At 35.4% G+C, this 27366-nt stretch overlaps 1 protein-coding gene across 5 annotated transcripts; it reads right to left on the reverse strand.

The window, feature by feature from the left end:
* LOC117982540 (uncharacterized) lies at window positions 1-27366 on the reverse strand. 5 transcript variants are annotated; one of them, XM_069498583.1, is made up of 29 exons: window positions 27223-27366; window positions 26573-26715; window positions 24622-24879; window positions 24138-24236; window positions 22182-22265; window positions 20846-21061; window positions 19972-20151; window positions 19064-19264; window positions 18394-18492; window positions 17351-18108; window positions 16120-16220; window positions 15546-15697; window positions 14744-14866; window positions 14136-14238; window positions 13547-13664; window positions 13302-13406; window positions 12356-12422; window positions 12145-12270; window positions 11808-11898; window positions 7218-7321; window positions 6883-7084; window positions 5384-5624; window positions 4429-4898; window positions 3901-4019; window positions 2846-2955; window positions 2531-2627; window positions 2329-2451; window positions 1446-1617; window positions 1-704 (listed from the first exon to the last, which is right to left on the reverse strand). In XM_069498583.1, the coding sequence occupies exons 2-29, from the start codon at window positions 26699-26701 to the stop codon at window positions 175-177; spliced, it is 5178 nt and encodes a 1725-aa protein (XP_069354684.1). In that variant the 5' UTR covers window positions 26702-26715; window positions 27223-27366; the 3' UTR covers window positions 1-174. The 5 variants fall into 5 exon arrangements, with proteins under 5 accessions (XP_069354684.1, XP_069354682.1, XP_069354681.1 ...); XM_069498581.1 differs by having other exon boundaries at window positions 18394-18489; window positions 22182-22295; XM_069498580.1 differs by having other exon boundaries at window positions 22182-22295.

The following is a 27366-nucleotide window of genomic DNA, read 5'->3' on the forward strand; positions in this document are numbered from 1 at the left end:
TAGTTATTACTATCATTTGTATTGGAAGCTATAATACATTATTTTTAAAATCTTTACATTATCTTTATAAAACAAGATACCGTATTAAATACATGTAAATAGCATTAACTAATATTTACAATTTCTTAAATTACCTTGTTATAATTTATGTATGTGTATTGTGTATTCAAAAATTTAACACTCATTTCTTTTAAACTTTTTATTTGATTCGGCCACCACATCTTCTAATTTATTTATACGTCTTCCTTTGAGAAAGGAATTATTACTGTCATTTTCACTAACATTTTGTCGAACACAATTCACACTAGATACATTTTGATTATGTACACCATATTTTTTGTCACTTAAAGTTTTACTTTTATTTACTATTAAAGTGTTCTGAATGTCTTTAACCAAATCACTAGTGTGCAGTTTATAAATAATTTGGTTTTCACTGTTCTTCACAAATTCTGGCTTTATTTGCACAACAGACCTATTTTCACTATCACTAGAAACTCTTATAGTTTTTCTAAGGTGTATAGTATCAGAGGAGTCAACATAATTTCGTTTCACTAATATTTCACCAGTAGATGTTTGTTTCACAAAGGTAATGGTTGGACCTTCTGTGTCCTTGCCTTCACATTTTTGGACTTTATTTAAACAAGTACCCTTATCACCATCTGATGATCCTTCATCCTGCTGTTCTTCTGTTTCTATTAATTTACCTGCAATAACAATAAAATGAATAAATAAAAAAGCTCTTTAGTTCCAAACTTAGGTAGGTACCAAATCAAAGCTTAAAATTAATGAAGGTAGCTGGTAGGTGTTCAACTTTCTTTACATAAGCATGGAGTTATAAAATTTATAGATACAACCCTGAATTTCAGTTTTTTAATTCAATATTAACAATAACAATGTATAGTATTAAATATGTTCTTTTCTTTAGAATGAATAGACTAGCTTGGTTGCAATCAGACGTGCTGGCAAGTAATGAGGCAGTCTAAGATAGAGCGCACTTGCCTAGAAGATATTAAGCGGAGGGGAAAACTGGTGCCGGAAGGGCATTCCATATCCTAGCTGTTCAAATTAGAAACAAGGAAGCAAATCGCTCTGTCTGTAGAATTTCAACTAGATACGGGTGCAGACCTTGACGATGCCTACAGGCCTTTATCGACAGTAGAGCCATTTCACCACCTCCCATTGTACATTTGTCCGTTTTCTCCCTAGCGTTAAGGTTGTCTGGAAGAGATCGCTATTTAGCGATAAGACAGCCATTTTGTACCTACTTTTTAAGATTTCTTTTTTGTAACCTGTCATTTGTGTTTTCTGGTGCAATAAAGAATGTACATACATACGTACATATTGTTCACCTATTGTGGCTTTTTGCCCAATTTTTGTTGTTATTTTTTTATATGACTTCATTTCTTTATTTTTAAAATAGTTGAAGTTATTAAAAGCATAATTACCATTTAATGTTGGGAATGTGATATCAGGCAAAGCTAAATGCGAGTCTGGGTTGAATTTGTGCATTAAAGATTTCAGTAAGTTTGATATTTCTTCTCTTTTCCTTGTTACAACTATTTCATCAAACCAATTCGCTAATTGCTTTATGGGCAATGTATAATCCATTACTGGGTCCTGAAAAACATTTTATCAGTATATAAAAAATAGACTTAAATTAACTTGTATTAGATGATGCACTACTCTTTGATTTCTGGGATAAAATTAGCATCAAAACTGTGAACTGGAAACCAGTACTATTTCAATTTTAACTTATGTATTATACAAGATGAAGGAAAAAACTCGTTTCCTTTAGCTTAAGATTGCATCATCAACTGTACTGTATCAACAGTCATGTCAAAGTATGGTTTACCCTCAGAACAAATACCTACCTGTAGAAGTAGCCCTATTGTGACTCTTACTGTTAAAGCGAAATAGCTAAATGCATTTAAGCTTTTATTAGAATGTGATGAAATGATCATGTTTTGACCTTATCAGCGTGGCCACTTATTTGGCCACCACAACATGAAGTGAGGGTGTTGACTCAAGTATTTTAAAGAAATAATTGATTACTGAATACAATTTTTCTTTTTGAAGTTATTGTGCAATGGTGGATTGCAGTGTACTAGGCTACAATAGCAGAGGCGAACGTAAAATAGAAGGAATAACATTTCACAAGTAATGCCATGCTAGTTGCATATCTATTCAATCTGTGGGTTTACCCTCAGACTAAGGACTAAAATTGTACTTTTGACATGTCAGATAAAGCAAATATGGTGAGTCCTTTTTCAAAATTTATGCACTATAATTATGTATGTAACCTACTTTCTATTAAAAATAAACCAATACCTTAAAAAACTGTTCCACATACTGTAATAAATACAATCCACAATCAGTAAAATTATTTTGTTGTGGAATTTTTGGGCAACTTCCTTTGATGTTGTCTTTATTAAATACTTTGTTTTTAGATGTCTGTAACAAAAAACAATATTTATAATAAATTAGATATCAAATTCCTATCAGATAGTTTTGTGGCAAGTGTTTAAATTACCTTTGCCTGATGTTCACATGTCAAGTAGTCACGTAAGGTTGCCACAACCCTTGACCGGGATGCTCCCGCTAATGAGTCAAAAATAAGTATACAAGGCCTGAAACAAACAAAACAAAGTATTGGCATAACTCAAATTGAATAAATTAAGACTTAACTTATCAAATTAAAGTATGTAATGAAAAATAAAAGAATACTATGACTAAGTAAAAAATTGACAGATTCTTTTTCACTATAGTTTTATACTGACAGAAAAAACTGACCAACACAAACATGGAATAATGGATAAGAACAAATAAAGTATTCAATTGAACTTACTGTTTAATTGGTTCATTTTTCCTAATAACAGGCACTTCAGGCTTTTTTTCAGGCAGAGGTTTTTCTTGTTCCTCATCATCAGTGTCACACTGCATATCTAAATCGCTTTCCTGGAACAGTTTTATACATATTGTAATAAAACAATTTTTATGAATAAATGTTCCAATCACAATCACAGATTCAACTGAGGAACATTTAGAAATAGATGGTCTATGATTATTGAGATCTAAAAATAAATAACTAGACACAGTGGCTAATTCAGTACACAATCTGTGACGTCATAAACATTTGACCTACTTTTTTGGTAAATGGATATTTTAAAATGGTTAGTAAACTAGCAGTGGATGTGGATTTTACGAATTTTATAAATCCCTCTATTTAATAATTACTAATAAATAATTTATTTTGATCATAGGCATATTCTTCTTTTCTTCTCTATGGTTCAAGATAGGCATCATTCCAATTGCTAATGTTTGACATCACTGAAGTTGACATACATTTTAATGAAGAAACCTATACTTAATATCTACATATTATATCCAACAACAATCTCTCTCATTGATTACTCTCAGGATGTACTTAAATTATCTAAAAACCTAGAGGTTATGAATGTTTAGCCAACTGGTGCAACTAACTTACTAGGTGGACAGATAAGAGGCCTATGTCCAGCGATAGACATCTATTGGTAGATAATGATGGTGATTACTGTACATCAAATGTAAATAGATAAACTTAAAATTATACAAATAATAATTAAAATACTATTACAATGGTACTGATTCTGAGCACAACCTAATTTTAGAGTATTCGCATCCTCTTCTAATGTAATATGAAAAGGACAGACGCAGTTAGACAGTTTTAAATTTAAGTTTTAGATGGTAAAACCCGTGATTTTAGCGCACAGTCGCGAGCCTACTGTTTAAATTTGTAGCGTGCACTAAAATTTAGGACTTTAAATGTAAAGTTCATGTTCTATCCCTTTTTTAAAAAGAAAAGGATGCAGATACTCTAAATTTAGTTTAGAGAAAGACAACGGAATGGGTGACAATATTTACCTCAGCTTCAGCCTCATCTCTTTCACTAAGATTGTCAGAGTCACAATTTAACGTTAATTGTTCCTGTTTAGTTAATGGTGTGATGGTTGTGCTGCCTATCTGCATTGACGACCTGCGCTCTGCAACAGACAGATGTTGAGGAAAAACTAAAGTAAAAGCCACACTAAATAGTGTGATTATAAGTTTTAATGTTGGTGATTAAACAGGTACTTGGTTTGCAATGTAATACATTAAAAAACCGGCCAAGTGCGAGTCAGGCTCGCACAACGTGGGTTCCGTACTAGTCTTATTTTTTCGACATTTTGCACTATATTTCAAAAACTATGATGATGAGGGGACGCCCCGCACACCCGCACGTCACCCGCGCTATCCCGCACAGGGTTAGCACGGAGGCTGCGCGGGTGTGTGGGGCATCCCCACCCCGATTGCTATATCGACCACTCGCACCTACAATAATTATTTTATTCACCTATTACTTTTAGAAAGTGTACATAGTTATCATATTTTGGGGTTGATTGATTTACTTACCTCTCTTTTTAATTAGTTGTGGAATAACTGTTCTGTTGTCAATCATACTTCTACATCCCTCTAAACTAGGATAACATATAATTGCCACGAACCAGTGACAATTTTCATTAATAGGAACTACAATAAAATCTTTCTCAAATATATTAACATTTTTTGTCCACGTTTTCACTCTTGCATGCCGTTTCTGAGCCGGTGTTAAATTACTATCCCATTCGTGAGGATTTGAATTTTTATTCACTTTGCTAGGTTTAGTTGTTAACCTTTTATAAAAAAATGTGCTAAAAATATGAGTCTTTTCTCTCTGACTGTGAGTTAAAACATCATGAACTAAATGTTTTAAATAAAAATCTATAATAACATCATTCAGGAACTGGTCCTGAGCTAGGCACATGTAATCTTCTGTATTAATTGGGATTCCTCCTTTTCCAGGCGGGTATATCAAAATCTGACGTATCTCAGCAGGATTACAACTGAAATAAAAATTAAAAATTTAATCAAGTTACTAACCTATCATATAAAAGAAAAGAACAACTAGAATATAATAGTAAGTTATAACCCATACAAATTGTTGACTCAGATTCCATCTTCAGAGATAGCACAAATTAGGAGCTGCTCAAGCATAAACAAAGGTGGTAATAGCGCAGTAGTGGTGAAAATGTTGGCCTCTTACATTTAGGCATGCACCTCAAACTTTTAAGAGTTACGTGTGTATGAAGCAATTAAATATCACTTGCTTTGGCAGTGAAGGAAACATCGTGAGGAAACCTGCATACCATTCATCAAAATATTCTCAAAAGTTATGTTAAGTCTGCCAATCCACACCTGGTCAGCATACTGGACTATGGCCGAACTCTTCTCATTCTGAGATGCTCAGTAGTGAGCCGGCGATGGGACGATGATGACTCAATCAACATCATATTATGTCCCCTGAGTTGTTCTCACTGTTAACAGTTACCTTTTAGCTCCTGAAGCAATGGCAGCAGCACTCATGGATCTTGTTGTCAATTTTGAGACATTATTACTCTCCTTTGGACAAGTTCTAACAAGGATTTCATTGGCCTCTCTATTACTTAATTCATCCATTACTTTGCCAAATAGTGTCTTAAAAGTAATTTTTGCTTCTTCAGTTATTACTTCAGGTAATAAAGTAATCCTTTTGTATGGGTCTTCCTTTGCCATAGGATTATAATAAAAACCTATATAAAACAGTTAAAAGTTATTTGAATAGCCCAAAATTAAATAATAAAAAAGTTTAAGTGACTAGTATTCAGAGATAAATTAAACTTCTAGGACTCTGATCATATTATAATTTGAATTAGGAGAAATCCTGCCACCACTTGTTCCATGTCGTTTACATGGATATAATATTATAACTACACATTGGTCCCAAAATGGGTTCACTAATGATTAACAAAAAAAATATAGCAAATGATCATTTCCGCAAGTATAATTTTACAAAAAAATCATTTGACAAATATTCTATTAACAAAATATTTTCCTTTGCAAATGTGCTGAATGCTAAAATAACATTTATAAATTAATTATTTTACCAAAGAATTCGTTTTCCAAATGCGCGATTTTACAAAATCAAAATCGCGAATGTGAAGTGGGGTGAGGGAAGAGACCCCCACGATGGAGCTCCGCTTTGCGGGGCTTTCTGGGTGATTTAAAAAGAAATAAACGAGGGGGATGGAGTGGTCTGTAGGACCCCTTCTAACCTAACCCATTCCGAGTCAGAGTACCCCGAGTCCCGAGCTCGCTCTTGCAGCCTAAGTTCTCTGTGCCTGTTTTTTCCTATAATAATATTAACTTAATTTATGAGGGGAGGACATTTTATAAAAAAAAATGCTATATGTTGTTTTACTAATTAACACGATTAGGAAATCAGTTGTTTGTCAAATGATATTTTATGAAATGACTATTTGTTTTGTCAATTGTTTTATTTGTAGAACCAGAAGTTTTATAACGATGATTAAACAAATTTTAATTTTGCCAAACATTGGGGCCGATTCTCTAGTACACAATCTCTAAACTAAACTAAATTAACAGGTCTAAATATAATGCTATCCTTTTCCGCAAGCAACATTATGAAAGGGATAGCAATAGATTTAGACGTGCCATTTTAGTTTAGTTTAGAGATTGTGTACAATGGAATTAGCCACATTGTTTGTGGAATGAAACATTCTTATTTGTTTTTTGTGAAATGTGGCACAATAATTAGGGGACATAATTATATTTTCAGGGATATTTGCATAGACTTCATTACCAGAAACGTGTTTACTTTTAATGACGTTAGGTAGACAGATAAGTATAATATAATATCTACAGTACTTTATAATAGAAAATAGTACTTTACAGCATTTATGCAATGAAATATTATTTCACACATGTAAAACAATTATTGTTACTGTCTTTATTTCTTTCCTATACATATGAACTGTCTAATCCACTTACCTGACTCATCCACCATATCTAACGCCTTTCTTATGTGTACACCACATTTGTTCATAGTATACAGAAAAACAACTGGTAAGCCTTTACCAAAATGCACTAAAATTCTAACAATCTCCTTCAATGGTATCTGAAGAGCAACCTCCCGTGATTCATTTTTTAAGGATGGTGCAACAATCTTTATGCCCCTTATTGATATGTGGACCTTAAAGAAATTATGATTAGTTAAGTAATCACCTACATATATCTTGATAATATTATTTATTTAACAATGAACAATGACATGAATGACAATAATCACTTTGAACCCTGAGAGCTATTAATACTTAAAACATTACCTTCTCTTTTGGTGTATATCTGTATGAACCTATTCTTATTGTTCTACAGTTAAGATAGGCTTCCATGCCTTGTGAAATCTGGGAAAACTCTTCTCTGCTCTCATCTAAAACAATATAATAAATGATTAATAACAAAATATACACTTGCCTTAGTCAAGGCTATTTTCAGTAGAAACTGTTTACCAAACCAGTGGACACAAATCAATTACTAATAATGCTGTAGCAGGAAAGCAGGTCAGTAGCAGGAATATGTATGCTTGGCTCATTCTCACATTAGGTGAATTTTCAAACCAACGTAACTTGTAGTGTTAACATGGTATTTCTATGGCAGTGTGTACACAGAGCAGCCTGTTGAAATGGCGTCGGCAACGCCGAAGCTGCCTTGCTCGCAGTGCTAATCGCCCGCACGTTGCCAAAGCAACTTTACAGCTCCAGTCTCCTGGAGTTGCCGCCACACTCAAGCCATGCAGGAGAAAGAAACAAACAACATTTTTGTCTATTTGGCAGCTAAGTATCCTTGTCTATATGCTTGTGGATTATGCACGAGATTAAGATGTTACCTACCAAAAACAAACTAAAAAAACCTTAAAGCTCATACAGTAAGTTTATACATTTTTGGATTTTTTCTCGCTTGGTGTAAAATACCCTATTTCATTTATACAGTGTTTTTAACCGGTGTCCCAGTGTGTGGGTATAACATGGGTAGTGCAACATGTGTAGTGATTCAATTGAACTTTTAGAAGTACTTTTGAATTGTCAAATGTATCTATCTATCTACCACTGGTCCGGATTGGCCGGATTGGCCATTCCAACTTTCATCATAATATTACAGATAGATTGCTTGACTGATTATTCATTTCAGTTGTTAGTCCAACTTCTACTAAACTTGACATTTATTAAATTTATTTACATAATAATATCTTCTGACTTCTAATATTTATAAAAGCGAAAATGTGTATCTGTTATTTCTTCAAGGCCCATCCACTTAACCAATTTTGACAAACTTTGAGACATAGGTAGCTTTGCATCCCGGGATTCAATTTCAATTTATTTAATTGTTTACAAAAATGACTTTTACAATGTTACTCTTTAAAAATAATCCCCAATATTATGCTAGTTAACAATATGTGACCCTGCCAAAGGAGTGCTTAGACACTCGTAGTAAGTGTCGTAGCCTTCCTCTGTACCAAAAATAGATTAGAAATAGAATGCTTTTTATTCTGGAGTCTGGACAATCAAAAAGTTCCCACAGGATTTTTGGAAACCTAAATCGACATTGGCGAAGTTGCAATATGAAATTGCAGTGACATACTACTTTTTATCCTGCAAAATAAACAATTTCCACTGAATTTATAAAAACCTAAATCCACACAAAGTCATGGGCATCAGCTAGTTTACCTATAAAAAGAAAGTCTTATCCTATCTCACTGAATGACACGATCGTCAACACCCAGCCCAAATCATTGGACCTAGAAAGCTGAGATTTTGCACTGAGGTTCCCTTATAATGTAAATAAGGAATACCTAAGGCCAGATTTTTGTGTGCGAAGTTGCAAGCGCGGCGGTCAATTGTAAAAATAAAATAAATTTTATTACACTTACCATTGAACCTTCAAAACTATAAGTACATACCAAATTATTGAAATACAGTGGAAACTCGATTAACCGGACTAATTGTTGTCGTTAGTATCGAATGTATGAAGAAAATCGGGTTTTGTGCATATTAAGTATGTAGTTCTCTGTATTTTCAATTTTCAAAGTAAGATAACTATAGCAAGTTGGATATCATATGAAAGGGCTTTGCCTCTACATTCTAAAACAGATTTTTATTTATTTTTATGCATTCAATAGTTTTCGATTTATCGTACAAAATGGCGGAAAAAATACCCGAGTATGGAACCCTCGGTGCGCGAGTCTGACTCGCACTTGGTCAAAAAAATCAGTTGGTAGTCCGGATAATCGCGAATCCGTATAACTGAGGGCCGGATAATCGAGTTACTACTGTATTTGTCACTTATTAAAAAGTTAATTCACTCCATTTGTCCATCTCTACCTCAATAATTTGTTCATAAAGCTGCCATGCATTAATCATTACAAGAGCTTTAGTATGCCACCACTTATTTTGTCATAAGTCCCCAAATCAGCAACATTCAATTGGGGTGCAATTGTGAGGAAAGTTAAACAATAGCAAGAATCCAGTGGCAGATGGAAATAAACAGATTTTAATGGATAGATGATGATGTTCTCTGTTTGTGAGCCAATGCCCACATGCCTACAATTTTACCATTGATTAAAATTTTAAATTAACTTGTGTTAAATTAAATTTTATTTTGACATTGAGAATCTAATGGTAAATAAAGCCTGCAGTTACCTTCACAATAAAATAGTCTATTAGTAGTCTAATTGGGTATGTTTTTAATGCGGTACTTTTGATTTTACTGATAAATTTTATAGATTTTTGGTGTGATTATAGATCTGAAGTGTGCCAACTTGCAAGGTGCGCAATTCATCGATTGTTTAACAACCGGTGCACAAGTTCCGTGCAGTGGTAAATACGCAGAATATTTACGGAAGAGTGTAAACTACATTAAAATAATGCAAAATATTGCAAAATTGGTTAATGTTTAACCCCCACACCGGAAATAAACAAGAATTAGGTAGCGTTTGAATCGATTTATTAGAATGTTGAAATCGCTAGAACACTTAGAATGAGTCTCGAAAAAATATTCTGATATTTAGTTTAGTTATCTTTCATAGTAAATTACAATATGTAGGAAGATAAATACCTCTGTATCTGTAATCCAGCGACATTTTGATTTCTTAAAATTACTTTCTACGAAATCACAAATTCCACCATCCACCATGCATCCATGACAATTGACAGCAATTTTACCATAGATTCAAGCGTCAAGCGATTTTTTTTTTGTAACAGCTAGCTTTACGGCTCTGGGTTCTAAAGTTGTCACGGGTAACATTGCATTACGTATTGTAATAGATGTAAAATACGTTATTATAATATAATGGCTATGTATTTTTCTCGTATTATTCAATAACTTACGTCACGGTATATTTTGTTTTTCATTTTTTCATACAAAATCATAGTTTGATTCTCGTGTACCTAATTGTGTTTTTGGATGAATATTTATTGCTTGGCTATCGTTAATCAGATATCTTATACGATCACGAGTACAAACCCTTATAGCATCACGTCGTCTGTCTGTCCGTCTGTCAAGAAAACCTATAGGGTACTTCCCGTTGACCTATCAGGCAGATAGGAGTAGGTCTTTTTTTATCTTTTATTATCAGGCTTTTACATTTATGTATGTCAGCCTAAGTAGGTCTCGGTCTTATAGCACAAGTAAAGGAAAAAAATCCGAAAACTGAATTTGTGGTTACATCATTAAAAAAATTAAAATGTGTTCATGAACAATTAATCAGCATTTTCAATTTCAAAAGTAAGATAACTATACCAAGTGGTATCACATGAAAGGGCTTTCTTTACCTTTATATTCTAAAAAAGATTTTTATTTATTTTTATTCGTAAGTTTTTGATTTATGGTGGAATTCGGTACGCGAGTATGACTCTCACTTGGGCCGGTTTTTTTAATGTTAGAGCCTTTCCATATATATTTCAGTTCTAAGTATGGGGAACCCCAAATTTTCTTTTTCTTTCTATTTTTGTGTAAAAATCTTAATGTGGTTCACAGAATACATCTACTTTCAACCAAGTTTCAACAGTATAGCTCTTATAGTTTCGGAAAAAGTGGCTGTGACATACACATAGACAGACAGACAGACATGACGAATCTATAAGGGTTCCGTTTTTTGCCATTCGGCTACGGAACCCTAAAAAAATTTCAACTTTAGTCATGTGATCGTAAACGGCTGTGATTGGTCGAGTGGTTAATGACGTCAACTGCTCGTAAACAGTTGCGTAGCGTCAACAACCAAAGTTTGCAAGCAGGTGACTTCACAATGATGTGACTTCACGTAGCGAAAACGCTTTCCTGACAATATGACGCCTCACACGTCAACGGAACGTGGCGAAAACACGGGATATTTAACTAATATTTTTGTTTTCGTTTTTTCTTGCACTTTATGACCACATTGAGCTCACATTTATCTAATATACATGACACCCACGATATTTATCTAATTTTAAGAAAAAGTAACCACACTATTCAGACAGTGAAAAACCTCAGATGTTATTGGACAATTTGTACGGGTAGCGTCGGTTTTTCCGTACAGTTAGATTTTATAAGTTGATAGTTAGACAAAGTTAGTAAGATATATTTCATAAGTTAAAGCTGTTAATAAGTTGATAGGTTAAAAGTTCATTCATAATGTTAAAAGTTCCCCATTCCAAGTTAATAGTTCATAGCTAGTGTGTTTAATCTTATATGTCTAGTATATAACAATGAATCCCTATTTCCCTTAGTCACGCCATAACTAATCGGGACTTATACACTTTGGAAAGTAGGAGCCAAGGTGAATGGGCTCTTTTTTGACGTGCATAAACACGCGTTTTTTTACTTTCTTTGCTGTCGTTCGAGCTTTTGAAGTATTACATAACTACAAACTAAGTACGTACCGTCCATGTGATCCATTCCGATGCCGCTATCTGGAGTACCACCTTCAATTTCACTCAGGGAAGGTTCCTTCATATTAATCGATTGTTCATGCTACAAAGAAAGGTTTATGTAAACTATAGGAGTCATTAATTAAACATTGCAATTCCTGTTTTTAATAGATTTTCCATATGAAAGAATATAGAATGTGAGACAAGTCAGAGAATGAATAAGAATGAAAATGAATTAAATAATTAAACATGTACAGGATCCATGGATGATGTATGAATGTATGGAAATGGCGAAAATTAATACGAAAACAAATAAAGAAAAAGTAGTTCTTTTGAAATGTTTGCCTACCTGGTTACTGATCATAGAACTATTGGAGTCTTCCTCGTCTGAGCTCAATGTCAATATAACTGGTTCAGGATCAGGTTGCTTCCCTCTAGGTTTCCGAACTCTGGCTGGCTTTTTTTCTTGCACAACCTTAGCAAAAAAAGTTTAATATTTTAAGCCAATTAGCTAAAATGTATCAAAACATTTTATATATTATGGAGTTTTGAGTACTTACAGCTTTAGTGGTTAGAGTTTTCACTGACGACTTCAATAAATTTAATTTTATACTTTCGCCACAAGTGCTAAAAAGAAATAAACAATTTAAAAGGCTGGAATTACATATCAAAAAGTTGTTATTGGGAGTCAAATAGTCCGGAATAATACACGCGATTTTTTTTTTGTGGAGTCTTGTTCGCAGATAAGGCTCCCCCAGGCAATGCTTTAAGACTATTCCTTATACTTTTAGTCACATTGAAGGCAACAAATTAGTAGCCATCATCTTTTAAACGCAACTCAGGTTTGAAATATAGGGTTACTTTTGACCTAGTGCAAAATATTGTGCGGGATCGTTCAGAAATCAAAATCAATAACTTAGACAATCTATGAAATAAAAACTCTTTTCATTTTCAAGTTCTTTTGTCATTCTGCTACTAACACACAAAGTTATGCCAAAGCAAACAAGTCTAAGTTCGAGTTGTTTTAAAAAATATTGACAGCGACTGCCGACAGAAGTAAAAACTTTGAACGGGACGGAGTGGATGTAACTATGAGGGGAACCTTTAGAGGTTTTCATAAATTAGCATTTTTTGAGAAACTTTTAACAGTTTTTACTTGAATAGTTTTTAAATAAAATCGATTTAAAGTTTCACGACTTTTGTAATAATTTTAAAAATTTACCTTTACAATGTGGCTAATTCCGTTGTACACAATCTCTAAACTAAACTAAAATGATACGTCTAAATCTATTGCTATCCCTTTCATAATGTTGCTTGCAGAAAAGCATAGCACTAGATGTAGACCTGTTAATTTAGTTTAGGTTTAGAGATTCTGTGAAAGCGAATCGGCCCCAATGTTCTCTAAATTTTAATAATTTATAAATTGTTGCAGGTGGCCAAAAAGTAACCCTGTACTTGAGAGTACGTTATTATTACTATCTTTTTTAATAGCCTTTATCTACTTACATCTGCTTTTCTATTAATGGCTTTTCTGGTTCTTTTTTCTTTTGTTCTACTTTCTTACTAGCTATTGGTACACTTTTAGGTTCCTCTGTGAATACTCGTTTACACCTACAAAAAATAAAAGTTGTATTATACATCTGCCATGACTTTTCAATGCAATCTCTCTTGGAAGTACTAATCAATTTTTTTTAAGTTGTGGCACTACATATCAACCTCATAGTGATTTTACAATATTGTATGTAACGCACCTTTGACAGCGGCTAAAGTCGCAGCCCGTGTAGCCACAAGACTTACAGAGTGCCAACATTCCGTCCACGTAGCGTGGGGGAGGCGATCTTTGTTCTGGAGATTCAGGACTGTTATTTACTGTAAAAAATTACTCTTATTACTGTTGTGTTCGCCGTTTTCACATTAGCTTATCACGGCCCATCCGTAAAACTTATTCTGATGCATGCTAATATTATAAATGCGAAAGAGTATCTGTCAGTCAGCTAGCTTTTAAAAATACGAAAGTCTAGCATTTCACTGACCATCTGTTTTGATGAACTTTGGTACAGAAGTTAGCTTACATCCCGGGGATGGACATAGGCTATTTTGTATCCCGGTAGAATTCCCCGGGATTCTTATAGGCCCATTCGTTTAACCGATTTTTATGAAAGGTATCAAGATAACTTGATGCCCAGAGATGTATAGGTTACTTTTTATTCAAGCAAAATAAAACGGTTCCCATGGGATTTTTGATAAAATATACGCGAACGAAGTGCCTCAGCTAGTACTAAATAAAAATACTTCAAAATATTAAGAATTTTGATAAAAGTGAACATAAAACATAGTTACAATTATCAGGACAAGGCCCCTTTTCTGGAGTAGACATTTCACTACTCTGAGGTTGCGATAATACATTAGGGGAGCTTCTACTACTTATATCCCCAAGTAACATCTGCAACAATAAAATATTAGAGTAGTCTTTATAAATTCAATATGTCAATAAGAAGCATGACTGTGAGACAAACGTTTTGGCCCTCACTAATAACAATTTACACAGAATTTAGAAAAAAAAAAAAACTGAGTGAGTCATAGCAGTATCCCTTTCATAATGAGTATTGTTTTCATTCATCTTGATATTTGATAAATTATCAGGTCATCAATTTGCACTTGAAGTTAACAAAGATTACCGGTAAAACATAAAATATAACGTTGAATCTGTTACCGGTATTTCAATATTAACTGTAACTCTGTTGAGTGGAGTAACGTTACGAACATTATACCGGTATTCAAAGTTCATCTAAGACCACAGCGCTAACTAATGCGCCATTGAAGTCGTCAAATGCATCGCTAGGTATGCACCCTTTTATTGGTAGGTATCCATACAACATAAAGCCAACATAGTACATACGTAACATACAGTCGCACGATTATTATAATTATTATCGAATATTACTTACTGGGTGGTTTTCTAGCATCTCTTCTATTCTTGTAGTTGAACCTACTGATACAAAGTAATCTATTTCACTATTATTGTTTTGCATACATTGTATATGAGTATCTGCCGTAAAAGGAACATGACACTAAAACAACAAAAAGAAGTGTTAATTATACTATATTAAAAAACATGATTTTAAAGATTGCTTGAGATATGTGCCTTCAGTTTATTTCTACTAACAGGTGGGCTTTCGGGTCGAGCGTCAGTCGAATATCAGACTAATGTCAGAGTGAACTAGAGTGAGCTCTGGGTTTGATCCTGAATTGACAACTGGAAATCAGTAACCGGGGTATGAGGCGGGGGGAAGCCCCGCACAACTACCTTGCCTACCTACATTTGACGTCTGCTTGTCTACACAAGCAGGCGTCAAATGATGAGATGAAGCCTCGAGGTTTTGTTACAAGTTTCATAACTGTCGTGAACTGTACTAATGTTCTATGCAAATATAGTGAATGTCATTCAAGCACAGCGCAAAACGTCGACCACTGACGCGGCGTCAATGTCGCTCTGCTCGAATAACTATCGCAGCGGCACTCTGTGACGTCACAGACACTCGACTCGAAAGTCTACCTTTTAACCGCTGGGTCTCAAAACTTGAAATTGTAATTGAAGGTTCTCTGTTTAACGTGGACCTGCATTAAGGAACGAATGTAAGGAATTAAGAGTTCTTTAAAAATCTAAATCTCATATGCGGTCGCAGTGAAAAACTAAGCGTACATTGAAATATGAGAATCTTAAGTTTCATCGTAAAAAGGAAAACTAACCTGTTCAAGAACTTCCTGAAGTGTGCAACTTTCTTTGGGCAATGTGAAAGTAATAAGTCTCTGCTCTCCATTTTGTAAGAAAATCAACATTTTTGCCGATTGCGGATCCGATGTTTGCTCCGAGGGTCCACCCATCGATTCACTACTGCTTTCTGTTAACAAAAAACTTATCTTTATTAATTCAAACTGTAGATAATAATATTACATTGTGTTACAAGAACGGCAAATAGCAAACAAGTTTAGTTAGAAGAATACCCATTCACGAGCGTAATATAATTAAATTATCTTTATTTTGTCGGATTGAGGTCATTCAAGAGGCGGACCAACAAATTCCTAAAAGGCCGGCAACGCATCGGCGGTTTCTCTGGTGCTGCAAATGTTCATGGGCGGCGGTAATCACTTAACATCAGGTGACCCGCCTGCTGATTTGCTCGCTATCTCTATTTAAAAAAAAAAACATAGGCCCACAGTATTATGTTAGTAACCATCTTAAAAGTTACGTCTTGGTTAAAAGTCGCATCGTATCGCATCAAATGGCATGATAAACATAATAATATGTTAAACGGGAACATACCTGCTGGATTATTAGATTGCTGTTGCGTTTGCATCGGAGGTACTCTTTGCACAGGCCTCTGTTGTTCTTTACTTCTCACCAGAGTTTGTCGACCGCTTTCCCTGCAAAAACGTGCATATTACAGCAATTGGTATTAGTATAAATATCGGATACGCCGACATATTCGTATGTGACACTCTCATGGTCCAGAACAAATGGGTGTAACGGCTAAAAAGACTTGCAGCTGCAAATCTATTTTTCGTTACACAATATTAAACTTATTGACGAAAGAGGTTATTCCGCACTTATAAGCGGGGCTTAACGTTAAAAATTCCATCGTTACGTAGCGTTAATTTACAAAGCGATACCTTTCTAAATAATATTTAACGATACTGGGTAACATAACGAAAAAATAACAAACAACAATAACAATTATAATATTGCTTGTTATTTTTTCGTTAATAATAATTAAATAAATAAAAATAAAATTATTACTGTTTTCCAGCGAATCGAAAATACCAATGCAATGACCGGCGAAGGGCCACTGCACAAGTTTAACGACATTTAAAACACAATAAATTAATTAACGAGAAATTTCACTTAAAGTAAACAAAGATTACCGATAAAATGTAGTATAAGTAACGTTAAATATATTACCGGTATTTCATTATTACCGGTAACTCTGTCGAGTAAAGTACCGTTACGAACATTTTACCGACATTTAACTTTCCCTACGGCGAAAATGGCAGACTGTATGCCACATAAATTACGCTCGGGCGCTCCACTGGCGCCACCCGTCATGTCCACAGAACCGCGCGCTACGACTTTGAATGATTTCCTTTCTTATTTTTTGTATGAAACTAGGTTTGAGTGAATGTTGTCTATGATCAATTGGTTCATTCAAATTCATACTCAAAGAATATTAAGCTCTATTTCTATTAGGATAAAAGCTTATAATCACCGGTAAAACATAAATAACGTTGAATCTGTAACCGATATTTCAATATTAACGGTAACTCTGTCGAGTGGAGTAACGTTACGAATATTTTACCGATATGCAAAGCCCTGCTTGTAAGACCTAACCACTGCGCCATGGAAGTCGTCAAATGCATCGCTAAGTACTCTTTCATTAGTAGGTATCCATTCATAATTAAGTTATCGGCGTAAATCATCACTACTTCTATGTTATCCAAAGCATAATAAAATACCGCAGACTCGTCAATTTTAAAATGGTAAAAAATATGGTATATACCTCAGTTGCTGTAGTTGTTGTTGCTGCTGCTGTGACATACGTGAGTGGTGAATTCGCTTGTATTCAGCAACTGAAATCCTTTGCCCGCCAGGCAGTGTTATAATCTGTCGTTCCTCTTCGTCAGATTCCATTAATAATTGACTTATCATTGGTTGTGACTGCTGCGGTTGTTGTTGTTGTTGCTGTAGGTGTTGTTGCTGCTGCTGCGGTTGTTGTTGTTGCTGCTGCTGCTGCTGCTGAGGATGTTGTTGTTGTTGTTGCTGTTGCTGCTGCTGCTGTTGTTGTTGCACGTGAACATGTTCGAAAGTAATTTGTTGCTGCTGAAAAGCTTGAGGACTGAAGTTTATTTGGTGTTGCTGTGATGCATTATGTGCTAGTCCTCCAGGATTTTGTCTCAACGGAGGTGGGGGTGTTTGAAACTGCTGAGGCGGCGTCATTGTTTCATTAGCAGTAGGGTTTTTCTGAACAATTGCAGCCTTTATACTTTCTTCGAGATCATCCATATCGTTAGCGTTGTTTGGTTGGACAACAACCTTCTTGACTTGCTGCTGGATTTGTTGAGGATGCGGCGAGGCACGCTGTGGCGTTGCGTTTAGAGCGGGTTGAGGCAGGGGCCCGTTGTTTTGGTTTGCTTGCTGCACAGTATGATGTGGAGCCGCCGGGCTCAGTGTTTGTGTCACGATAGTTCCTTGTGGGGTAATTATACGTGTGGGTTGCTGTGTGTGCGGTTGATTTTGGTGGTTCAGCAAAATTTGTTGCTGAAAAGGAAAATGGAAACCACTTAACACAATCTTTCATTCAATAATATACAAGTACATAATTCAGTGCAGAAAACATGTTTCATTTTGAAAAGCACAGTCTTTTTCATTTTTGACTGAAAGCCTGAATACCTATTTTCACGGGCATAACTTTAAAAACTCGGTCAAGTGTGAGTGAGACTCGCACACGAAGGGTTTCGTTCGTTGGTATTTCGAAATGGTGGCGGCCATTTCGAAATACCAACGAAATTGTTATTATTTGTTGTATAATATCATGAATATTACCTGTTGCGTGGCGAGCTTAAGCTGGTTGAGCTGCTGCACCTGCTGTGGATGGTTGAGCACGTGCTGCGTGAGCTGGTGCTGTTGCTGGTGCTGCTGCTGCTGTTGTGGACATTTTGCTATTTCAACACTAATCTTTTCAATCACACTTGCAGGAAATTCCAAAATATGTTTTCAATAACTAGCTTACTAGCTAACTAGCTTATGCCCGCGACTTCGTCCGCGTGGATTTAGGTTTATAAAAATCCCGTGGGAACTCTTTGATTTTCCGGGATGAAGGTAGCCTATGTCCTTCCCCGGGATGCAAGCTATATCTGTACCAAATTTCGTCAAAATCGGTTGAACGGATGGGCCGTGAAAGGAAATTTTGAACCCCTATTTTACCCCCTTAGACGTTGAATTTTCAAAAATCCTTTCTTAGCGGATTTCTACGTCATAATAGCTATCTGCATGCCAAATTTCAGCCCAATCTATCCAGTAGCTTGAGCTGTGCGTTTATAGATCAGTCAGTCAGCATTTCCTTTTATATATTTGGATCAAAGATCAACAGATTTAATCATAGTTTTATTTTAATTTCGTATATAACAATGGGGCTGGCATATAGATCACGTCATGTTAAAGCGCCGTTAAAAGCAGATTAAAAAATCCTATTCGTTCAATGTCGTCAGTGTACCTGCGCGAGTAGAGGAGTGCGCGGGCGCGGCGGGCGATGCTGCGCGTGCGCCGCGTGCGGGTTGAGTACGCGCGGCGAGCCGGGCCGCGGCGGCCGCGTGCCCCGCCCCGCACCGCGCGCGCCCGCCACCACGCTCGTCACCGTGCCCGTCACGCCTAGCCCGCGCCCGGCACTCGCACCCGCCACAGCAGCTGCGGCAACCTAGTGAACATTTCATCAACTGAGATTTGCTCCCGCTGCACCAAACTTGTGATTATACTCCCTTCGAGAGAAAAAGGTAAATAGGTAATAGGTATCATATACATTTTTATACCAAATAGGTATTCTTGCAATATAGCCTCTTAGTATATTTATAACAGTATAATCTTTGTAAGACAAAATAGTACAAGAAAATTGGCGATCTACATGAGAAACCATTAGTAGGCTTGCGACTCCTGTGCTCCACTAGCGATGGGCTTTGAACGTGGGGTGAGGGTATGTGGTCCGTTAAGGTTGTCGATCGAAAGTCAGCGTGGCAATTCTCCAAGCTTGATGGCCTCCTTTAGCCCAAGGGTAAGCCACCGGGGGCGGACTTGGCGGTTGACAACGTTGCTTACAGAATCAATCATCACAAATTTAAATAAAAATTCTATTATGTACATACTTTTGAAAAAGCCTATTTTACAATCGAAGATTATGTAAATGACAAAAAATCGTGTATTTCACTCACTCCAGCAATGCGCGGGAATGCAAATACTTAAACAATATGGCATAATGTTATTTAAAATTGAACATTTGAAAAGTTGCTGGTTCTTCTCGGTAGGAATGTCATTCCGAACCAGTGGTAGATTATTTTGACGATTCAAAAGCACTTGTAAAAAAAACTTCTACTTCTATTACAATGTACAATGTTGTATGAGGAATATTACCTGTTGATGTTGTGGGTTCAATAGACGTTGTTGCACTAAAGGCGGAGTAGGCATGGGAGATCTCGCGGCGGGCCTGCGCGGGCGCACAGGTCGCGCCGCCGTGCGAACCAACGTCAATCCTCCGGTGTTGTTTAAGCCCGGGTTAAGCAACCTCGGCGGAGTTTGGCGGGTAGGAGTTCCCTAAAAGAAAAAAGGATTATTTAACAATTTTTTTTGAATTGTCATAAAATGTCTACTTTTTAATACCCTGGAACCAGTCTGTGCAGATGCACATCAACCCTTATGAACTTTTTTTTATACTCGCCTGACGAGACCTTTTTATTTATATTTAAAAATAGTTTTTCGCATGTACTGTATTTTACAGTGTCATCATCATGATCAACCCATAACCAGCTCACTACAGAACACGGGTCTCCTCTCAGTATGAGAAAGTCATAGTGCACCACGCTGGCCAAGTGCGGATTGGCAGACTTTTCATACCTTTGAAAACATTATGGAGAACCCTCAGGCATGCAGGTTATCCTCACAATGTTTTTCTTCATTGTTAAAGCGAGTGATATTTAATGTCTATCTCCGAAAAGTTAGAGGTGCGTGCCCGAGATCGAACTCCTGACCTCCCGAATAGGAGGTGGACGTCGTAACCACTAGGCTATTACGGCTTATTCTACTCTCATACAGTGTCCCTCGATGAATTATCGCCCAAAAATAAATAATTAAAAAGTATTTTCTATTGTATTTAAAAAGTAATAAAAAATGATGTTGCAAATGGGTTTACTGCTGGTCTGCTGCAGGTGCTGCTTGAACTGTGGCTATAAACGGTACAATTGCTGTTGTTTTTGTGGTGAATACAAAAATGATTTAAATTAAATCTTACAGCTTGATTGACGTAAGCAGCGTGCATTACAATTTGTTGAATCTGTTGAGGTTGTATCTGCTGAGACTGCATGTGTTGTTGTTGTAACTGGTGCTGCAGTTGCTGCTGCTGTTGCTGCTGCTGCAGCTGCTGCAAGTGGATCTGCTGCTGGTGCTGCTGTAGGTGCTGCATGAGCTGTGGCGACGCACGGGACAGTTGCTGTTGTTGTTGTGGTGGCTACAGATAAAACATTAAATCATCAAAATCTAGTCTTCTTCAAAACTCCTAATGTATTTATTATTCCCCTTTTCCTGTCATGTGGATTTCCGTCCGCGTGCGCTATCATCACTATTCGTATTATCAATGCGAAAGTGTGTTTGTCTGTTGGCTAATTGGTTAGTTATTTTGTCTTTCAATCACCTCGCGGGCTCAAATCCGCATGACAGGTAAAATGAAGATTCATGATCAGTAATATCAAAAAATATTTATAATATTAATCAAAAATGTATTACTTATTGTGTACATTTTCATTGATTTTGATAAAATTTTACACAAACTTAAATTGAGAAGGGCTTAGGCTAACAACGGGAGGAAATATTCAATGAGGACGAAGCAGCGCTAGTTTTGGCTGCTTTTACACACATGTAAAAACAATACAATAGGCCGCCTATTGTACATGCTATCTTTGTTATATGTCTATTGTTTTTGTTTTGGTGTACAATAAAGCATATTTTACTTTACTTGTACTTTTACAATAGGATTGATTGATTTTGATAGGTTAACCTGGTGGAATAGGGCTCAATGAAGCCTCGTTAGCTCAACAGTTGACGCACACAGAAAATCGAAGGATACATTTATAGGGGTTCTTATCCTTTTTCACAATATTATTTCCTACAGAAAAAGATAGCATGCCTCCCAATCTTGAAATCCTGTTCTCTTAATGGAGTTGTGTGTGGAAGGATTTGAAAATCTAAAAATCTAAGGAAAGAAGGAAAAGGTGTCACGACTCTCAATAATAAGGAATACAATCGTCAGCGTGGACTCCATAACCTTCAAACCCCCATTTAACCCTCTTAGAGGTGGAATTTCGAAAAATACTTTCTGTGGATACCCACTCTTTACCTTTGTAAAGAGTGGGTATCCACAGACAGTATCCAAAGAACACACCCTCCAAATTTCATGTCTCTAGGACTAGGGCCAGCGGTTTAGGCTGTGCGTTGATAAATAAGTCAGTCAGTCAGGACTACGTTTTTTATATATACAGGTTATAGATAGATTGACAATTAATTTCGGCTATTAATTCTACGCACGCATAGTTAGTTTATGTACCTACAGGCAGATTAAAATGGTTACTAACGGTTGGTGGAGGAACATGTTGAGCGGGCGGCGGCGGGGGTGGCGGCTGCGGCGGCGGCTGCTGCGCGGGATGTATCACAGTGGGCTGCGACAACACATGTGCAGGACTCACCAGCTATAATTTATGATTATACCTACAGTTCTCTACGGCGGCGCGGCGATTTGATATCACAAACGTTCATTCAAAAGCCAATGCTTATAGCCAATCAGGAAATACAAAAATCGGAAACACCTTCGGTTCTTAGGGTTCCGTACCTCAAAAGGAAAAAAGGCACCCTTGTAGTCACTTTTACTCACTTTGTTGTCTGTCTGTCAAGAAACCTATAGGGTTCTTCCCGTTGAACTAGAATCATGAAATTTGGATATATGCAGGTCTTATAACACACATTAAGGGAAAAACCCGAAAACCGTGGTTACATCACAAAAAAATATGTGTTCATGAACAAAATATAATTAGTATTTTCAACTTTCGAAGTAAGATTACTATATCAAGTAGGGTAACATATGAAAGGGTTCTTTACCTGTAAATTCTAAAACAGACTTTTAGTTATTTTTATGCATAATAGTTTTCGATTTATCGTGCAAAATATCGAAAAAATACGACTGTAGTACCTACGTAAACCTCGGTGCACGAGTCTGACTCGCACTTGACCGGTTTTTTTTTTTTGAGATACTGGTTTACTTATAGGGGAAACCTGCATCTCAAATGTCTGCCTGCAGGTTCCTGTTTAAGTTATACATTGTAATATATTTAAGTTTAGCTATTTATATGTAGGTACTATTTGGCCCATCCCAAAAATGTGATGTTAGTCTGTTTTGCCTTTTTTCGAGCGAATTTAGTGAAGATTGAAAAAGTGACCTTGCAGTATTTTAGTCAAAGCACCGATAGAAAAATAGCAGAAAGTACAAAGGCGTGTTTTTATTCACTCAATTTTATTGTCACGCCACAGGCGCTCAACCCGAAAGTCAACCTTTCACAGACCATGGTCTAAAATATAACACTTGCTTTAAGGGTGCAGAAAAACATCGTGAAGTAACCTGCATGCCTGGGAGTTCTCCATTTGAGTCTGCTAATTCATACTTGGCCAGTATGGTGAATATAGCCTAAGCCCTTCTCATTCTAAAGGGAGACCCATATACAGTACCTAGTTGGCTGGTGATGGGTTAAAACAATGATGCTGATGAGTATAATATTAGCATAAGGACTGGAAATAGCCTTAAAATTAATATTGTTAGTTAAGTTTTCATTTTTATATTTATTTACCTAAAACTGCCAATTATTATTATCTGTATAAATAAGCAAAGTGAAAGAGCAAATCTCAATTTAACGTACAAAGATTAAACACCCAATGGCCAGAAAGATGTGACTATGAATGATGGATGTTACATAATATATATACATAGTATGCGAGAGGTTGAGATGGCAATCCGGGTATGAGGCGGTGGGACGTCCTGCACAAACGCACGTCATCCGCGCTCCCCCGCAGCGGGTTGGCGTGGGGGCTAAGCGATTGCCATCTCGACCTGTCGCCGACTTTAGTCTATGCAGATTAATTAATAAATGAATTTGTGATTGAGGCAGGGTATCTTAAGGATTGAAGACTGAATATGCCATAAGAGAACAAAATATCTAATGAACAATATTGAGCTAAACAAAAAAGAAGCAACTTAATTATGTTTTGTGATATAATGAAGTTTTTTCATTAAATGTTGTTTGGCTGATGATGTGTTCAACCTGCAAATTAGTTTGAATGCAAAATGAATATTTGAAAATTTTGTTAACAGAAGTAAAAAAAAAAAAAATTACATTAACACATGACTTAAAATGGAAAAATTATTGACATGGTCAATCAATGCAAGTAAAACATTTAAGAAAGCTAGAAGATGTCAGGGATGCCTCACATGCATAATATGTTTGATATTTACAGTAAGACATTTATCTAATTAGCAGACATACATGTTGGGGGCGTTGTGTAGATGACTGTTGCATCATAGATGCATCAATGATCTGCTGAGCTTGTTGCAACACAACCTGTGCCTCAGATGTGTAGTAAACCTACAAATAAAGTACTTCATAAAAATAATGCATTATTATACTTGCTAATACTGGAACTACTTAACTAATATTACAATGATATTGTTGAATTCTGTATTGTGTATGAGCTCAAAGACAAGTTGGCAATAAAGTTTATATTAAAAATAATTGTATCACACATAAGATTTATAATCCATGAGAGACTAATCATGTAAAGATAAGTTTGCAAACTATAATGTTAAGTCGTAAAATAAATAATTAAATTATTTGGGAGGTCTGTTCAAGAGTTTTTTAAATTTAATATCATGATGTTAAAAAAACTTTTAATTTCATAATATCTGAAAAACTCGTTTGCTCAAGCCAAAAGCAAGGTATTGCCACACTCAGATTCACACTAGTTGCATACCTGTTGTCTGTGCAGAGCTTGTTGTTGTTGATGTTGCTGCTGTTGCTGCTGTTGTTGTTGTTGTTGTTGTTGTTGTTGTTGCTGCTGTTGTTGTTGAAAGTCAGTACGAAGGGGTGGTGGTGGTGGTGGTGGTGGTGGTGGTTCATGGCGAATAATATACTGTTGTTGATACTGCAGTCCATCCCCAACCACCAATTGAGGTTGGACACTGTCATTTACTATTATGTCATTGGGCTGTTCTGCTTGTTGAACAACCACCTTTAACAAAAATATTACAAAGGAGCTTATTGCTTATTTGGTTATACACAATATCAACTAAGATCATTATTATTCTATAAATCGTTTTTTGTTCTCATAAAATTACAACAGAAATTCGGGTGAACTTCTGAAGCCTAAAATAAGTAATAAGCTTGTGTTAAACGCATTAGTACTCTCCCCTTTCAAACTACAATAATAAAAATAATAATTTAAAGAGAAAATTCAAAATAAGGCAAAAAATATTTGTGATATTAAAATGTATGTCAAATACCCTATTGTGTAATAACTAATAAGTCTAATATTATATAGTAAGTCTATACATAATAGATGAACCTGTTGTCTGTTGTATGTATGTGCCATGACATGACATGAATACAATAGTATGAATGGTTTTATAATACAAGTAGAGGGTATTTCAAAAAATCTATATCTAATGTAATTAAATTACATAATATAAAATATAAACAATTAAATGACAAGTCGCTGCAGAAAAAGAAAGCATTGGATGCATCATTCAATTTAGGATTTAAAAGAATGTGGAACTAGTTACATATTTATATAATAACTCAATATTATGATAGCAAATTATGTTTTGTCAATTTTAATAGGTATTTTAGTAAATCAGATTATTTTTCCTTTGATGGAAGGTTTTACATGATAAGTAACCTAACTTTTATTTGACTTAATGATCTTCATAGACATCCTATCAGATGAGATTGTGAAATAGTAAGTAAGAACCTGTTATCAGTGAAGTAAAATATTTATAATATTATCATGTTACAATAATTCAAGAAGAACTTTTGGCATATTTCATTGCAGTCTCTAGAAGCAGTAACTAAACAAATCTATAACCAAAGAAACCAATTTTTACAACAAGTTGATTAAAAATTATAAGAATTTACAATCATTTATATTACTTCCTATGTAGACAAATGTAATTTATAGTAATAATAAGTTTTGTACAACAAAAAATATTAATCATTACTATTGGTATTTATTTCAGTTTCAATTATTAAAATGGTTAATCAATTTTCTAAAAAGCTTCAGAGATGGTCAAGCACGTAGATTTTGCATTAGCCAAGCATTTTGACCGTTTACAAGGTTTGTTTAATACTTAAGTCCAGCATTTTCATGCTTGACACCATCAAGTCGATGGTGATTGATGCGGTTTTATATTTTTGCATGATGCGATGTTCGGACAGTGTTCGAAAGACAATATGAGAAAAGTGTTGTTTGCTTAATCAAGCTGCTTGATGCAACCGTCAAGCAGCTTGATCATGTAAAACAATAGTATGTGCTCGACATCAAACCGTAAAAGAACAGAAAGCAGACTTTTGGATGGTTTACAATGTTTAATAATAGCCGTCACAGCTCTATGGCCACATGCAGACAATGTAAGATTTTAAGGTTCTACTGGATTATTGGTAGGTACAGGATAAATTCTTTTTGGAGATTTTAACTAAATAAAATGTTTGATAAGATTTATAAATTATGTTACCTGCTCTTGTTTACTAATTACTTTATAATCCTTTGCTGAAAAGTATCTTCCTTTCGATTATGTGCTAGTATGTTCGCTTCATACAAAGTTAGTTAAGTACTAATCAATCATGAATGAGAAATGTTAAAAGAGACTTCTAAGATTATTTTTACGTACAGTAATTGTTAACTTAAAAAGCATTTTTTAATAACCAACCTGCTGTTGTGCATACTGTTGATCATCTTGATTCACTATTATGCCATCAGAACATATCAAATTATATCTCTGTAGATCCTCAAGAGTTAATGAATGTCCTTGCCCAACTATTTGATAGTATTGAGCCATCGCAAGGAATTAACCTGATAATAGAATGAAACAATGTTGTTAGATAAATAAGTTCCGTATTTTAATTAATAAGTACAAATTATATTAGGATGTACTTTTAATTGTAAAGAAATTATAATTTATGAAATTTTCAAAAGAATGTTTATAGCACAAACGTTTTATCACCAAGTACTTTTTTGCAAGTTGACCTAAACCAATTTTAAAGTTTTGACGATCAACTGCTCCTTTGACAGCTATTTCATACACCCTGAACATTACGTACGACAACAGCAACAATGACTCCGTGGTTCAAGCGATCATTCCGACTATGGCGACCACATTATCCATCACCTCACAGCACAATATTTTTCACAATTCATAAAACTTAATTTAGCTAAGTATGTTGATTACATACGAAAATTAAGTATGAAAACGTTTAGACGAACGAACCGAAATGGCTTCGATTCTTTTGGCCAAACCTACATCGTTATAATGGCAAGGCTTTTTACGCGATAGAACAAAACTATTGATTTAATCCTTACCAATATTTACTAAAGACATTTTAAATGCCTTTATATAGTGAAGGAAAGTAAGTTTTTACCATCAAAATGCAAAAATTTTAACTCAAACGCCAAAACTAGAAGCAATTTACATTATGGCGTGTGTGTCACTTTTTTTACAAATGT

Source organism: Maniola hyperantus, chromosome 5, assembly GCF_902806685.2.
Source record: "Maniola hyperantus chromosome 5, iAphHyp1.2, whole genome shotgun sequence".
In the NCBI taxonomy this organism is placed as follows: Eukaryota; Metazoa; Arthropoda; class Insecta; order Lepidoptera; family Nymphalidae; genus Maniola; species Maniola hyperantus.

What these genes read in the sequence shown, in the direction of transcription:
- LOC117982540 (XM_069498580.1), bottom strand. Translation starts at nt 26,701, where the DNA reads ATGGCTCAATACTATCAAATAGTTGGGCAAGGACATTCATTAACTCTT. An exon ending in CTACACAACGCCCCCAACAT is followed by an intron (nt 22,296 to 24,137) that starts GTATGTCTGCTA and finishes CATAAATTATAG; the next exon opens with CTGGTGAGTCCTGCACATGT. An exon ending in GAGATGAGGCTGAAGCTGAG is followed by an intron (nt 2,956 to 3,900) that starts GTAAATATTGTC and finishes AAACTGTTCCAG; the next exon opens with GAAAGCGATTTAGATATGCA.